General features: G+C 38.2%; 1 protein-coding gene across 1 annotated transcript in view; it reads left to right on the top strand.

Moving 5' to 3' along the window:
* The window catches only part of LOC126162640 (dynein axonemal assembly factor 5), a 117,638-nt gene that overhangs the window by 76,365 nt on the left and 23,232 nt on the right, over positions 1-18,041 (top strand). Inside the window, exons 9-11 of the mRNA XM_049919274.1 lie at positions 9,054-9,238; positions 11,720-11,825; positions 13,504-13,695. Coding sequence (XP_049775231.1) covers positions 9,054-9,238; positions 11,720-11,825; positions 13,504-13,695 — 483 coding nt within the window. The remainder of the gene's footprint in view (positions 1-9,053; positions 9,239-11,719; positions 11,826-13,503; positions 13,696-18,041) is intronic.

The following is an 18,041-nucleotide window of genomic DNA, read 5'->3' as shown; positions in this document are numbered from 1 at the left end:
GAGTCTTAGAAATCTGTGGAAAACCAGTAGACAACTCCAACATTGAGAAACGTCGATTTTCACGAACTTTTGCATCAACTGTCTGAACGAGTTCGTCAGTCACCAATGATGGTCTACCACTCCTCTCTTCATCATGAACGTTTTCTCGTCTACTTTTAAATAAACGTACCTATTCATGGACAACTCCTTCACTCATAACTCTTGGTCCGTACACGGCACAAAGCTCACGATGAATAGCTGCTGCAGAATATCCTTTGGCTGTAAAAAACCTTATGACAGCTCGCACTTCACATTTGGCGGGGTTTTCTATTGCAGCACACATTTCAAACTGCCACAAAAACTAAACTAGCGCAGGTACGACGTTCACTCGACCACGGCTTGATGCCGACTGACCTGTTGAGTGCATGAACGCACAGATGGCGTTGCTACTCCCCCCACAACCCGCACTGTGACCGATCGGAGGTTACTTTCTGAACCGCCCTCGTAAATAGTATCTTTCTACATCATGTTATAGGAGATGTGACACATAAATTAATCTATCAGTCCACTTGCGAAACGAGATCATTATTGGTATGATCTGTATATAATTTAGACATGCAGCTATGAAAGTACACACTTGTTCCTTATTTCCCATCTCCTCCTTAGCTAGATTAAAATGAATTCATAGTTTTTAACACTGACGCACACTGAATGCAAATGCTATTCATGTAATTGTCTACCACCAATGATGCTAAAAAGATTTATTCACAGATGTTATTATTCTCACTATATAGAGATACAGTTATCACTCTTGTCATAAGTTTCTATTGCCCTGACAATGTAGCTAATGGTGCATGTCATATAATTTGGCATGTAAAATCGAATTATCACCATTCTGTATGCCAGTGAACTATCTGCTATGCTTAGGTGCACAGTTTTGATATACATGTGTAATGTCTTTGATTGTATCTTTGGTATAGACTAGATTAGATTTCAGTTTGCATACGGACATAACAAATGTATAAGTTGAGGTCATATGATGATAAAATGTGGTTCCTCAGTCAACAGATGTCGAGTTCATCTCTAATCTGTATTTTACAGGGTTCTTCCACACATTTTACCATTATTCCATTTCTATTTGATACAGATCATGCCAATGTTGATGTGTGGGTCCACTTGTGGACTAATAGATTAATTTGCGGGACACATCTCCTATGGCATTACGTATAGAAATACTATATAAGTAAGTACTGGACATTGCAATATGTAAAATCCACAACTCTGCTATTCATTATATTTTAAGAGTTTTTGGGTTTGTTATAAAAGTTGTGTGATTTATTGTTCCATGGTTAATATGTTTTTTGCAGCTGTTTGATAACAAAAATAAATGAAAAATTTTATGGCTTATGACAGAGAGTGTTCTCTTTTGAAAAATATATTGAGGCAGTGGGCCCACATGGAAACAAGATTGTCCACTGCAGATTGTGGTGCATGGTGCCAGTCACCTTGGGTCTTTACTGTGAGTGGTAAAGAGGGTTCAGAAGACCAGCGTTGCTTGTGAAGTTTCAGTTAAGCCTGATCTGCAGTGTTGTTCCCAGAGTGGGGGCTCTGGAAAGCTTGAGCCAGAGACATCAAAAGTTTTGTAACAGACTGAATTGTGATTTCGTAGCCTTATGCATAGGATTGCAAATTGTAAGGTCCATCTAAATGGATCAGGGATACACTACACATTGTGCAAGGTTCTTTTAACTTAGATGGCTGTCCATCCATTCCAGATAGTGACAGCTGTGAGCTACTGGGTTAAGACCCAAAGAGACTGTCATCAAAGATAAAATGACTAAAGTCCTATTAATCAATTGCTGAAGTTTTCACAACGAAGTGCCAAAATCTGAAGCAGTTGTGAAAGGCAGTGGAGCTCAAATTGGATACATAAAGCTAGCTAGAAACCAAAATTGATATCAGTGAGATTTTGTTGGGCAGTTCAAAGGTATATCGAAAGTATAGGCTAATGGGAAATGGAGTCTCTGTATACAAGAAACTCAAATCCTCTGAAATAGAAATTGAAACTCCATGCCACATTGTTTGAGCAAGACTCGCTATTAAGATTAAAGTATAAATTTATAACTGGATCTTCCTATCAACGAGGAGTTTGACTTCCAGAGTTATCCAGAACCTTACTTCACTAGTATACATGTTTCCTAATCAAAATGTCATAATTGAAGGAGACTTTAATCATCCAACAAGTGATTAGAGTAATTACAGTTTTGTAAGTGGCAACGTGAGAAGACATTCTGTGAAATATTACTAAATGCCTTTTTTGAGAACTGCCAAGACGAGATAGTTCGGAATTGTATCTAATGGTGGCAAAAATACCTGCCCTCTTTGAGGCTGTCCCCATTGAAACTGGTATCAGTTTGTAATCTCCCCCCCCCCCTCCCTCCTTCCTTCTTCCATCTGTTATCCACATCAAACAATGTCCAGTCCAAGTAATTAACAAGCAAAGTCTTTTAAGAAGACCTGAGAGGAGCGAAGATTGCAGTAAACTTTAGAGTTTTCTTAGATTGTGATGTTGAGATGGCTCCAGTTCTTCTTGTCTAGGTGTCTGATTCTTGAAGTTGAAAATCTAACTACTTGTCCTCATGGTTGGTCTGAACTAAATAAATTGGAATATTGTTGTTGCAGAATTTTTTATGTAAATATGTTTTCCACTGATTTTCTCATATTTTAATATATCATACAGTACCTGGATTTTCACATTAACAAAGCCAAAATTACATTGTTTGCACCTATTATACAAAAATACATGTGATCACATCAGAGGGAAGCTTACTACTCTCAGACTCTGTGGAAATAACAATATTCCAAAGGGTTTATAATTTTTCTTAACAAATGAATTCCTACTAGTTTTCGTTACATTATCAATTTTGATTATTATTCCATAAATGAAACCAGAAATAAACGTAGTAAACAGTACAGAATGGCATAATTAATAATAGAAATTTTAAATGTGCAAATAATTCACATTTCCAAATGTTCCTTAAAAAAATAATTTTGACTGTACATTCAGAACTTGTAGTTATTGATTATAACATAGAATTAAATATTTATAAAGTAATTCCTTTTCATAAATTTTAGTTTGAAATATAGCATACTGTGTATAAAATTATATGAAAGTTTTCTGAAAAGCAACTGAGATAATATTAACCTGTCCAAAATTCAAAAAATAATACTGGTATCGACAACTACTTTTGAGGAAAAGTAGTGCTAGAAGAGAGTATCCCGTTATAAGTTGTCCAATAATGATTACCAAAATACAAAAGGCAGCCAAAACAAGTAGGCAGTTTTAGTGCAGGCAATATTGGACTAAGACCACTGTTGTTTTTCTATCCCTTTGTCAGTCAAATACAATCAAACCAATGGTGACAAAGTGACCCTTTCAGGATGTTCATATTGAAACTGGCATCTATGACCATGAGGCAGTTGTCTGCCCCGATAGCTGAGTGGTCAGTGTGACGGATTGCCGTCCTACAGGCTGGGGTTCGATTCCCAGCTGGGCTGGGGATTTTCTATGCTCAGGGAATGGGTGTTGTGCTGTCTTCATCATTATTTCATCACCATCCGGCATGCGGGTCGCCCAATGTGGCATTGAATGTAATAAGATCTGCAATAAGGTGGCCGGACCTGCCCCACAAGGGACCTCCTGGCCAGTGATGCCAGACACTCTTTTCCATTTTCCATGAGGCAATTGTAGCAACAGTGATCACTCAAAAAGTTGATAAAGCAAGATAAAATTAAGTAGGAAGATTTTCATTTTCAATAAGCTAAACAAAGAGGTAGTTATGTCATTCCTCAAATAACTGAAGACATTTACATCTAGGCAAGAACATGTAGAGAACAGCAGTTCAACTTTAGCTGGATAGATGCTCATGTACTAAATAGACATATACCTAGTAGAACATTTCATGATGGGAGGGACTCTCTAAGGCACACAATCACTGTAAAGAAACAGTGACAACTGCATAATAGCTGTAAATAAAGCATAGAGATGTAGATACATGCAAAATGGAACACTTTTGGCTGTTGAGAGAGCAGTGCATGAATCCTTCAGTGACTCCCACTGAAGAAACTTCTCAAAATCCAAAGAAATTCTGTTCATATGTTGAGGTTGTGGCTGCAAAGTTAGTGGCATGACACAGTGCCTAAGAGAAATGGAAAGTAGCAAAGCAAAAGCCAGAATTCTGAGATCAGGGTTAAGTGTTCAGTTACTAAGGAAAGCGTAGATGTTCTGGTGCTTAGTTATTGTAGGAAGCACAGTTCACACATCTACAAAAAGGGTAACAGAAGTGATCCACAAAACTAATGTCCAATCTTATTGATGTCCATCTGCTGTAGATTCCTAGAACATATTCTAAGCTCAAACATAGTGAGATATCTCAAACAGAATAACCTCCTCTGTGCCAACTATCATGAGTTCAGAAAACATTGGTTATGAGAAACTCGAGTTGCCTCACATGATATCCATAAAGTCATAAATCAAGGCAATCAGATGGATGCAAAATTTTTTGGCTTCCAAAAACATTTAACTTACTACCACACCAACATTTATTAACAAAAATAGTAGTATATGGGGTATAAAACAAAATTTGTGATAGGATGGAGGATTTCTTGGTTTGGAGGACACATCATGTTGTATTGGATGGAGAGCCTTTTACAGAAGTAAGAGTAACTTTGCACACTCCTCAGGGATGTGTGCTGGAACATTAGCTGTACACATTGAATATTAATGGTCTGGCAGATGGTATTAATAGTAACCTTAAACTTTTTGCAATGTATCTGTAATGAAGTGCTATCTGGAAAAAAGCTACATAAATATCTAGTCAGATGTGCATGAAACTTCAAAGTAGTTCAGAGATTGGCAGCTCACTTTAAATGTTGAGAAGCATACACTTGTGCATTTCTCAAAATGCTGAAGTACCCTATGACTACAGCATCAATGAGTCACAGTTGGAATCAGTAATCTCATACAAATATCTGGGTGCATCTATTTGTAGGGATATGAACTGGGATGATCATTTGTACTCAGTCATAGGTAAGGCAGGTGGCAGGCTTAGGTTCATTGGTAGAATAGTGGGAAATTGCTGTCAGTCTACAAAGGCTGGTCTTAATTCAGCCAATTACCTATTCATGTCTAACCTATGCTCACTACTCAAAAGAATAAAGCAAAAATCAGAGTAAATTCCTATGTAACAATACCGTATTTACTCGAATCTAAGACGCACTCGAATCTAAGCCGCTTCCGAAAAATGAGACTCGAAATCGAGGAAAAAAATTTTCCCGAATCTAAGCCGCACCTGAAATTTGAGACTCGAAATTCAAGGGGAGAGAAAAGTTTTAGGCCGCACCTCCAAATCAAAACAAAGTTGGTCCATTGTAATACGAGACACAATTTAGGTCGAATGAATGACGATACAGCTACAGGAGTTTGGTTCGAGTCGTAAGCTTAACAGTTAAGTTTTACCAGGTAGCCATTGCTATACGTCAGGCGCTCCGTCCGTATTTATACGGGTACCCTTCCTTTTCACGTGCTTCGTCTGGTTTGAATCGATTGCTTATTTTGCTTTGATCTGATAAGTGCCGTTTTCTTTGTTATAGGTGTTAACGTCACTCTGAGCTGAAAATGCATTACTGTACTGTGTCATGCATTGTTTGTCTCATTCTGATAGTGCGTGTTTACGGCCTGTCGCCGTGCGCGGCATGGCTTGCTTTTGTGCGCGCTACCGCCGCTTACAATTTAAAAAAAAGAAAAGAGAGGAATCGTCTCACTAGCGAAACAATGGCAAGAGACTGCTATTTGTTGTTACTTACACTGCTTTCTTTGATAATGATCAACAAGAACCAAATAATAGACTGCATATGATAGAATATGTTCTGAATGAGAGTTAGGCGAAAATTTTTCTCCGTTTGAAAATCTTTGCGGCCGCTCCTCTAGTACGTCAAATTCTGCACAGGAATTAGTCATCTTAGATTTAAAAATCTAATCAGTTGCCGTGCTTAATTTCTGACTGTATCACTATTAGGCATAAGAAAAATACGAATGTAAACATGACACGATACGTATATTCTTCCGCGTTTGCTGTTGTCTCACTCTAGCCTCGTAGTTTATTAGGCAGATAGGATTTAAATGAAATAGCAGCAAACACGAAAGAATACGTGGCATAATGTTTACATTCATATTATTCTTATGGTGAAGTGAATACTGCATGTGATTCACATTTCGTCAGGTTCCTATTAGCAACCACCTCTTCTCACAGGTAGTAAAAAATTCAACACGTAGAGTTGGCCATATTGACAAACATCCCAAACAGTCTTGCCAGTCGGATTTTCGTAGTACATTGAAATTCTGCTACATTCGAAGATGAACAATACGGAATTTGTATTTACTTCATTGGATAATGTACGAAAATGCAGTGGTCGAAACTCGGGGCGGAGAAAAAAGCTCGTCTTCCATCTTTTTTTTTTTAATTTATTTACTGACGTAGAGATTTTGGCGCCAGTATTTATCTCTGTGCCTACAAAGCATCCCCTTGTAGCGCTACATATATTCGACGGCAGAAGTTAGTTGTGGCGGCACCTACCAACATTTTTCAGAACTTCCGCTTGCTTTGCACTCGATTCTAAGCCGCAGGCGGTTTTTTGGATTACAAAAACCGGAAAAAAGTGTGGCTTAGATTCGAGTAAATACGGTACCACTTTTTCTCCTGCTAAACAAAAATGTAGTCCTTTTACCTCATCCAGCTGTTGCCTTCTACCTTGTATATAAATCTATCCCATTATTACCTTGCAATATTTCACAGTGGCTCAAGCATCCACTTCAGTATTGGAGATTCAAAGCACTCTACTTTGGATACATAACTATGTCACAAATCACAGTTATAGCTCTGTCATATCACCATGATCGATGTGCTGGCTCAGGCAAGAACTACTTTCAATTCAACCATAATTACTAAAATGGACAAAGGGACAGTGCTTAGATTCTTTACGAAGACAACCTCCAATTTTTGCAGCCAAAATACAGTGTTTTTTATCTTGCAGTTCCTTTAACTGCAGCTATCATGTGATAACACTATCACATTGTGAGATAGCATCCGTGGTCCATATTACTACCACCCTCACTAGTCATCTCTGCTCTCTCAAGCATCATCCTAACCATGCATCATAAGAAATAACAGCAATTAATATACATTTGAATACAAAATCATTAAATTTACATACATTCTAACAAGAAAGAGTTTTTAATGAGTGGCCAAAATTTTGATGGGTGAAAATGTGATGTCAGTCTGTAAAGGAGATTGGTTACAAAATCACTTGTGTGCCACATCTTAGAATATTCCTCAAGTGTTTGGGATCAACACCGAATAGAACTAATAGAAAATAGTGAACATACAGAAAGAAGGGCAGCACCAATGACCACAGGTTTGAGTGATTAACAGGAAAACATCATGGAAATGCTAAAATATTGTGACTGACTGACACTTCAAGGTAAGTGGCAGTCATACCACGAAAGCTTATTTCAAAATTTCAAGAGCCAGTACTAAGTGAATAAATGGGAGATATTCTTCAGATACTATGTATTGTTCCCGTAGGGGTTGTGAAGACAAGATTAGACTAATTACAGTGTGCACAGAGACACTTAAGCAATCATTCTTCCTGCTCCATATGCAGCCAGAACGGGAGGAAAAACTAACATGTTATACCACGTTGTTTGCAGAGTTTGTATGTGGATGATACTATATTCAAAATTTTAATGTCCTTTTCTATGAGGTATTAGCATTGATAAAAAGAAAATCAATAACTGCACCACAAAGCATAATTTATGATACTACATTTATTTCTTAAGATGTGCATGTCATTATTCACTTAAAAAAGGTGTTGAATGCTTTTGTTATGATCATTACTTTATTGTTTACTTGGACAAAGGTACATCTCTTTTTGTGTAGTTACCATAAAATATGTTTAATATCAATAAAGCTAATTTTTCTATCTCTGATACTAGTACTCTTGCTGCTTAAGCTTTACTGCCACATCACAGACTGGCTGATGGTATGTCTCAAAGTAATTTGTCTGAGGAATTTCCATTAGTTTCAGATGCTGAGATTTCCACAAACAGTGTCATACATTTCATCTCTCATTCTGGACTTTTTGAAATCCAGTCTGCTAGTGTATCTTATTTCTGCCTAGCTTTAGTTATTACTATCAGCAGTGTTGTAATACTTTGTGATATATAAACATTTGGTAGTCCATTTTTAAACCATGTTATGAGTTGACTAGATTTTGTATGTTCTCTTACTGCTTGCAGTTGGTTGAATCTCTCATAGTCTATTTAGTTGTACAGCTTATCCTTTAAACCTCTCCCGTGTTTCTCTTCGGTAGTCATTCTATCTGTCTACTGCAACTTGAGAGAGACAGTACCCATCATCAAATAAATGAGAAAGTCAAGTGTGGGAGACAGAGAGGGAAGAAATATTAGGTGAAAAGCCAAGAATCTTCATATGGCTCAAAACTTTAGTTTTAAATTCTGAAAGCTGCACTTTTAGGACATGATATTCCCAGTTCTATAATTGGAACCTAAAGAGAAGTCAGAAGAGTGACAATTTGGAGGGGAAGATTATTCAACCGTAAATGTGGAATAAAGAAAGATCAAACAGTGCTGGAGAAAAATGGTGATGTATGTATTGTTGGTTACAAATTGTCTACAAAATTGTTATTGCAAAATGTATACAAGAGATTTGATTTTGTCCTCTTTATCAAAAAGATTATTTTTACTATTCACAGTGTGTGCATTTATCATGCAGTTGTTGATTATTCATGCTCCTATAGTAGTGTCATTTATAAATTGGAGAACTGATGACTAAGAAGAACCACCAGTTATAGTGAGGAGGATGAGAGAGACAAAGGAGACACAACAGTATATCTTAAATAATCATTATAGAGCCAGGCATAATTGATGAAAGTAAGGTTATATTGTGTGTTTTGAGATTATCCTTAATTGTATATTTATTATGACACACGCACAGATGTGGCAGTTCCAAACATGGCATGGCGTGCAGGCCGGTCAGCGGAGGCTGTGCGTACTGCATGTGTGGCATGTGTATGGGCAGCAGTGAACCCTGGAGTCTGTGGTGCCTTTTCTGATCCACGTGTTCTGGCACCAGTTGGCTCTGCTCTTTTCCCAGCCCTGCTTGCTTTAATTGAAGACCAGGTACGATATGTTGTGAAGCTGAATGCCATAGCAATAGATCAGTTAGCAGATACCAGTGCTTTTTTCTCTATATCATGTATTTGGTCAATTGTTTTGAAGAAATGTTATTGTTTCCTGATTAATCGACTTCTTCTTGTTGGTTTTAGTGGTGTTTGCGCCTTGTATAGATATGTTTCCTATCAATCCCTGTGAAGTTCAGTTAATGGACATCGCTAATTGTTGCTGTTTCTTATCTACAAGAAACAGGTTCCAGTGTAATGAATCACTGTTAATCCAAAGACATGTTTTTGATTTACATTACGTGGTAGAGAGAGTGCTGATCATGGTGGCAGGTCCATTTGTTCATGTGGCCAGGTAGTGGGCCTGTCCAACCATTTAAGAAGAGACATACCATTTAATGTTTAATGTGTGATCCAATCTGTGGTGTTTCTTATCATATTTCTCATGCACAAATATTTGCCAAGTGTAGAAACCATATAAATTTTAGTATATCTTTACACTAACCAGGTGTTGGTCACTTCACAGTGTAGTGGCTGGCATTGGTAATTACTAATGCACAGATTTCGGGCTCAGTTCCTGGTACTGAAAAAGTCCTGAACGAGGTCTATTCGGCCTCATTCAACTAGATGTGCAGTTATTGGATAAGCAGCAAAATTGATATGCAAACTGTCAAAATAGGACCAAAATAAAAGGCTTCAACCAGGCTTGGAGTCATACAACATTTATTTGTGTACCTGTCGGAAACTGAATTGGAGCTCTAGGTATGAACATAGAAAAAGGTGACACAGTGATAAAGCAATTGACTTGTATTTGGGAGGACAGGGCTTAAATCCCTATTTGGCCATCCAGGGTTAGATTTCCTATCGTTTCCCTAAACACTTCAGACAAATGCCAGGATGGTTCCTTTTAAAGGACATGGTGTACATTCTTTCCCGTCTTCCTCAACTCAAGCTTGTGCTCAGTTTCACTTCATAGTTGACTGTACATTTAGCTCTAAACTTCCTTCCTCCTTGTGGTTATTGTTGTAATGCCGTAACTGAGTCATTTCTTGAGAGACCAGTTGTTTATTACTTTATTTTTCAATTTCTTTACTTCATTCACCTGAAATAATTCAAAGACCTTACATTCATTCTGACACTGAAATGCTGGATTTCTCTGAATAAGCCTTGACTGACTTTCTCGATATGCAGGCCACATCTCTTGACTTCACCTATGTGTAGATTAACATTTCAGGTTTTGTTCTCAGTATTACTGTTGTAAATTGGTCTGCTTAGTTTTCTTATTTTGGTGCTGAAATACATTGGAAATCTTATCAGAGTTGTGTGCTGAAAATTGTGACATTTGTGTTGTGTTCTCCAGTTGAAATATCTCTGAATGTGCATCAATACATATTTTCAGTTTGCTTGTTTACCATGTTTACTTTCCTCAACAATACACAATTCAACAGTACACAACATTTCATTTGATTTTATCATAGCAATGATGTTTTGAAGAAATGTCGCTATTTTACTGTATACAACCCACTGTCTTAGAATTGCATACATTTCATGCTGACTCAGTGTGCTGCCATTTATAAAGACTCAAGTCTGTATACAGACTTATAATGGAGTACCTGTGTTGCAAGTGATTTGAAAGATGATGACAGTGCTACGTCCATGTAAAGTTTACAGAGTCTTTAATATATAAACTAAAGAACAGTGTGTACTCTAATCCTCAAAGTTTGTATGATTTTGTACAATTACTATGCACCTTTATTATAAGTTATGTAAATGAAGTAGCTTATGCTAATAATTCATAGTTAATCTTTGTAATTTGGCTCCCATAAAACATATTGAACATAGTCTTTAGAAAAAGCAGTCACTTCTACAAGAGGGGGAAGTAGTAACAGACTAAAAGATGCACTAGGGCAGAAGGAACAACAAACTGATTCCCTGCACCTGCATGTATTTCTTGGCTGCAGGCTTCAAATAACTTCTCTTTACCAAAGCTACCTGTATGACTTTCCTTCATATTTACATGTTACTCACTGCCTTTTCTATCCTGCAGGAAAGTACTAATGCCTAAAGGCAGAATTTAACACATTATTCATTTGTGTTAATAGGGACTTTGTTGTGATCATTCCTCTTTTTGACAACAGGTATTCTTCTCTTCCTGTGTGTAGTTTTGTAACTGTAGCTAATGTGCCCAAAAATCTGCAATACTTGCCCTATGAAGTGTGGCTTTCACATCACTGGAATACTAAGGAACATTCAGCCTACCTGAATTATTTGGTCTGATAGAAGGCAAATCTTATGAAAGATCTATCTTACATGTGATAATAGTTACATACTCAAATACCTCTGTATTTGTATGTGCAGCATTGTAATGTATTGTTTTGTGTATATTTCTGTCATTCTATTTATTTAAAAATGCCTGTCAAAGTACTTCATACATTCAGTACAAAAATGAAAGATCAAAATGTAATTTTCTGTTGATTGATAGGCCCACCGAAGTCGCCTTCTTGCGTTGTATTCTCTTTGTCGACTGATAGTGATTAGCAGATCTGCAGGGCTGATCAATGCAGAACACATACGGCAGATATATCCAGGTTAGTACGAGTTATTTCCATTTGTGTATTCATTACTGCAGAGAACTCCTCAGAAGGAGATGTCCGTTTTTTTTTTATAGCTTTCAATATGATGATATTAACTCACTCTAAGAGAAAGCAAGTCCTATTACAGTTGACGAAAACCTGTTGTTTTTCATATTACACATATGTGAGTTATCATAAAAAAATGAACAGTATTTCATAAAAGTGAAATTTTTAAGTACTACCAAAAGAAACACTTCAAAAAGTAGCAAAAAACTTTCGAGGCTTTATAGTGAGAGGGACCCAGAGGTTGTGAGGCCTCATAACAAGATTGCAGATTTAACTTGACACTGAGTGACCTTTACCGCCTTTCCACCCTTGTCCAGCTAATTAATCTTTGCTCTCTGGTAAAGGAACAGAAAAGTTATGAAACCATGGAAAGTTTTTCTGTTTTTAAGTGTTCCTCTTGGCAGTACTGGAAATTTTGGCTTCCAAAGATAGGTAAGTAATGGCAAGTATTGGCCAGCCATTTTATTTCCTTGTAATTAAAATATTTTCTCAATTGAATTTTCTGGTGACATAACATAACATTTCACATTAAGCTTGTCTATTTTCCTTCCTTTTTTACTTCCCTCTCCATTTCTTGCTTTTCATATTATTATTAAAAACTAATCATTGGATTTTTTATCCGGTATAACATGTCTGATGGCTGGGTAAAGTTAGTAATTAGTGTATGTAGAACTGGTTTAATGTGGTCGAAAATCCTACCACCAATAAAAGTATTCAAATTCATTTCAAGTCTTTGCTCTGTCAAAGCAATGAGGACTCAAGAAGGTTCAGAAACATTTCTAATTTTGAAAATACTCATTATTCAAATTATATATTTCCTTTCATTAAGAGACAATGATTCATAACTCAGTGTTATGTACATTTGTCAGCTTACATCATATTTGTGAAGAGTCTTCTACACAGAAACATACAAAAGTTCAACTATGACTAAAGGATAACATCAACAAATTAAAAATAGTTTTTACTAAAAAAAATTCCATGATTTCAAATCTCTCAAGTACACTTCCCTTATTGACTGTTAGTTGGTTGTGGTATCGTAACAGGAATACATTGGCATGGAGATGATCATCTTGAGATAGCCACTGATTCTATTCAAAGAACATATTAGACATACTTGTGATGCAGGATGATACTTGGCAGTCATTTTGCAAATGCAAGATGTCTTATCCGTGGGAGCAACTGCTACTGGGCACTAGGTCCATTTACAACTTTCATGTAATTCCTTTCTCGTTTGTATTTGTCTAACCAGTGAAAGATTGCCCATGAATGAAGAACACAGCCCAACTCTTATATACAATCATTCAAGGCACAAATTGACACTCCGGCCCATTGTGAATCCATTAAAAAATTAATTGCAGAGAAACAGTCTCACTTCAGGGCCTATGTTGACAATGTGTGAAGCATGTGAGGGAAGGCCTATGCATCTCTTTTAACCTTCAATATTGTTAACACATGGAAATTATAGCTTAGGTCAAATGTTGGAATTATGTCTTTCTTTGATGCTTGACAAGAGACCAGAACCAGTCATTCTAAAAACTTTCAGATTGCGCTCACAATATATAAACTACAATAAATTTATCAGAACTGATACTCATTTAACTTAAGTTCACTCTGGTCTTGATTTCAGTGGTGTTAAAGCGGCTAGATGATGTTAATGATGAGGTACGAACTTCAGCTGTGGAAACACTTGTGCTGCTGTTTAATGACCTGCCAGCTGATTATAGTGTGGAGACTTCCATTGCCCACATTGAGACATTGTATAGCACTATGCTCATTCACCTAGATGATCCAGATGAAGCATTCCGTGGCATCATGTTCCGTGAGTCATTTAGCTTACTTTTTTTACTTAAGTCGGGGTACTGAGTACTGGAGTCGTATGTCTACCATTTGTAGATGTAAATAGAAATAGGAAAAAAAGTTTTATTCTATGGCCAATGTCAGTATTATTTTTTTCCAGTTTAGGTGTTATTTTTCACCAGTTTAGTGTTATTTTTTGCCAATTTTAGTGCTAGTTCTTCATTTTTGGCTTATTTCATTGTTTTTCAGTTACATTGAAGATGAAAGGATGTGTATCAATCATAACGGGTGAAGGAAAAGTACTGTCGAGATTTAGGAAATGGGGAAAGTTATGGAAAAGTTGCTCAGAACCCTTTGTCAGGATTAGAATGAAAGACGAATTGTTGGAGATTGCTCTGGATGAGATTTGAAAACCTGAAAGCTTAACAGCGGAAGATAGGGTAATAAACAAGATAGTGAATACTGACAAAACATCATGCCAAGAGTTAATAAAAAACAGAATAGCTAAGGGCTTTATACGTGGTAGATATGTGAGGCGGAGGGTTAGGGATAGTAGACAGGACAGAAAACAAGATACAGAAAATTAAAATGGAGCAAAGAATAGAATATTTACTTGAAGGAAAGATTGAGACCAAAGAAATTAACATAAATTATGGTCAGGTGGGAGGTGAGAACCAAGGAAATGTAATGCCAGTTTCCGCCTGCATAGTCCTGAGAAACCGTTCACCTGCATGGCTGAGGCCTGCCATTCCAGGAACACATAACAGACAGGTAATCATGCTGTGATTAACAGAGTTCCCCATTATCATCTTAAGGTTAAAACAAGTACCTTGGACAGCGAACACAGCTTGCATGGATTTGTGGCCTTAACAGTTGTTAGCCCAGCATTTGAGTGTGTTTCAGGTTATCTGCACCACTGGCTGAAGGATTTGCTTTTTCATGTTTCTCAAAATCTTGCTGGTTTCACCACCAAATATTACTTTTCCTACAGTGGTTAAACAATCTTCAAACTCTTTTTAACCTGTAAAAAAGATAGTGCTTTTACACGGTGACTAAAACTGTTGCCAGAGTGGAGTTGGTTGGAATCAGTGTATTTTTAATTTAAATCGCATCCTGAGCCACAAACAAGAAATGATGAAATATTATTGCAAGAATATACACAGACCTCAGTATTAAGAAAAAGTCAAAGCAGATTTGAACATTCAGTTACAATCAGTTACCAGTATTAGGTAACTTCTAATCTCAGATTAATGACATTTTTCCACAGGAATGGGAAAAATGACTAATTTAACAACATTTTATAAAAATTATCAATTTAACATTATGTCACTTTTTTATGATAATGTTTACATGAAATTTTCCCATCCCTGATATAAGTTATCAGTTATGTACACAAGAATTGTTAAAAGAGATGTTCATTGATAAATTGGGATAGGCAATGATGTTTTGATGATGACATGTTAATGTGTACATTCTGGTCAGTTGTAAACCACATTGTGAACAGTGTAACTGCAGCTCTGCAAATACTACATTTTCATTGCACTAGCCACAGCAAAAATTCACAATGAAAACTGTTCTGAGGGAAATCACTCTGACTGCTGTCAGGTGATTGGAAGCTGCTGTAAGTGTGTGTATTGGTAGAGTTTCGGAGGGTCCTGTACTAGAGATACCAAAGGTACCTCAGTTACTGTCCCCTCCTGTAGAGACTGTCTCCTCAGCAGCTAGTCCAGGATCTGTCACTGCTTGTTCATTTGACTGTGAATGGCATGTAAATGTTAGGGCAAGCTATCCTGTACATCAGAGACAGGGACCATAGAAAAGTTAGGGTGTTCCACCCATCCCCCTAACTAAAAAGTTCAAGGTGCTATCCACAACTGAAACTGAGCTAATAGGCCCATTCCACCTGTTGGGATACATGCTGTGTCGTTTGTCAAGGAGAAGCAAGCACAAGATGGTACAGATGTATTATGTATTAGAAGTTCAAATGTATAGCAAACAATGATACCTCTTAGGAAAAGGCAGAACAGGGTGATAAAGAACTTCAGGTGAACTCATTGCATATGCTTGGGGCCTCATTTAAAATGTTGAAGAACATGTTCAGGTAGCCATTGAGGGAGCATGATACAACCAGCTGCAGATTGTGCCACATGCTGGGAAGGGAAAAAAAGAAAAAAATTAAGTGTTCATTGAATGCATTGACTAATGGGAAATGAAGATGGCAGGTGTATTTGTTGCATCAGACAAGAAACTTAAACCCACTAGACAGAAATTGAAGCTGCATGCAAGACTGCTTGGTCAAGACTCAGTATCGAGGTTAGGCATAAACTTATAGATGGATCCTTCTATTGATCACCAGATTTGTACCCAGATGTAACTGATAACTGTAGAGAAAACATCAGTTTGCTAGTATGTAAATTGCCCAGTCATATTGTCATCATTGGAGGAGACTTTAATAATCCAACAATTGATTGTAACAATTACAATTTTGTAAGTGGTGAGTGTGACAAGACATCCTGCGGAATGTTACTGAATGCCTTTTTTGAAAACTGCCTAGAACAATTAGTTTGGAAACCCAGTCATGATGGAAGGGTAGTGTGTCTTGGCCCTGAGGATACCATCAATGAACCAGAAGCAGATCAGGGATTATTGAGGGGGGGGGGTGGTTGGAGGCTAGGAATGTTTTCTGTATATGGACCATGAACAGGTGGGCATAGGAGGGTGTCATGCATTTGCCCGTGGATGGGCAGTGGATTTGTTTGTATCTCTTCACTTTAAAGAAGAAGTAATCGTCAGTTAGAATGAAGTTAATAACACAGAATTACTTGCACAGGCATGGGCACCTGTATGGCACCCTGTCCTCATTCCTTCACAAGCTCAGCATCTTCTCTCCTATCCACATCACATGGTCCTCCTCAACCCAGTGCGCCACCTTCCTGGACGTTGACGACCACCTCTCCGATGGCTTCATCCACACCTGCCGACATTAAACCCACCAACTAACAACAGTACCTGCATTTCCACAGTTGCCATCCCTTCCACACCAAAAAAATACCTCTCATACAGTCTGCAGTGAAAAGAACTCCCTTGCCCAGTATGCTGAGGGTCTTGAAAAGCCCTTCACAGACAAACACTGTCCCCCAGACCTAGTCCACAAACAATTTTTAGTGCCATATTCCCACACACCCCAAATCTTCTCACCAATGCCGAGAAACAACTACAAATGAGTGCCTCCGTCATTCAGCCCGATATGAGGCACTTCCTACCCAGGATACATCCACCCTTCCTAAAGTTCTGTCACCCATCCAACCTCAACGACATCCTAATCCATCCATATGCCACTCCCTGTATAAGATTCAGGTCCAAGACCTGCACAATCCACCCATCCAGCACTCCCTATTCCAGTCCTGTTACAAGCTTATCCTACCCCACCAGACGCCAGGCCACCTGTGAAAGCTGCCTTGTCATATACCAGCTCTGCTGTAGTCATTGCACAGCCTTTTATATTGGTATGACTACCAACCAGCTGTCCACCAGGATGAATGGCCACAGCAAAACTGTGGCCAAGAGCAGAGTGAATCACCCTGTGGCACAACATGCAGCTGAACATAACAGGCTTTGATTTCAATCGCTGCTTCACAATCCGGGCCATCTGCATCCTCCCCTCAACCAGCAGCTTTCCTTAACTGCGCAGATGTGAGTCATCCTTACAACACATTTTACATTCTCCATTCCGAAAATCATCCCAGCCTCAACATACAGTTATCTATTGTTCCAACACCCTCCACCCAACAGTTTCAATCCCCTTTGCCGTAGTCCCCCCCCCCTCCCCCTTCCCATTTCATGTCCCATCACCTTTATTGTGCGCTGCTGTCTGTCGGTTTACTGAATGATCTTTTCCTCTTCAGAGCATTGATCCTTTTCCGTTCCCCATGTCCCCCTCCCCTCCCCTCCCCTCCCTCCCCCACAGTCTCCCAGCACTGTGCCTGGCTGCCTTGTCCTGCTGCCATCTAGTCCCTGCACAGTGCTCTTCTCCACCCACCTCCCCACCTGTATTCTCCTATCCTTCTGCTATCCTGCCCCTTCCCCACCCTGCTCCAGATTGCTGCTATTCTTGAATACGAGAGATTTATTCTGTCCGCAGCAGCTGGAGATAGCAGTCATGTGTGCGTGAGGTGTGCCTGCTTTTGTGAATGTTCTCCACTCCCCCTCCTGTCCTTGTGTGACAGTCTTTTTGTTGTGCCTGTCTGCATCTCAACAAGTTCTCTTTACGATGAGTAGCAATTTATACTTTTAAGAATATTGTTGATATACTAACTTGGTCTCTGCACTGTTTGACTGTGTTGAAAATACTCATTGATATATTCTTTC

This window comes from Schistocerca cancellata, chromosome 2 (assembly GCF_023864275.1).
Source record: "Schistocerca cancellata isolate TAMUIC-IGC-003103 chromosome 2, iqSchCanc2.1, whole genome shotgun sequence".
Lineage (NCBI taxonomy): Eukaryota > Metazoa > Arthropoda > Insecta > Orthoptera > Acrididae > Schistocerca > Schistocerca cancellata.
This window is presented reverse-complemented; position numbering and strand designations above follow the sequence as displayed.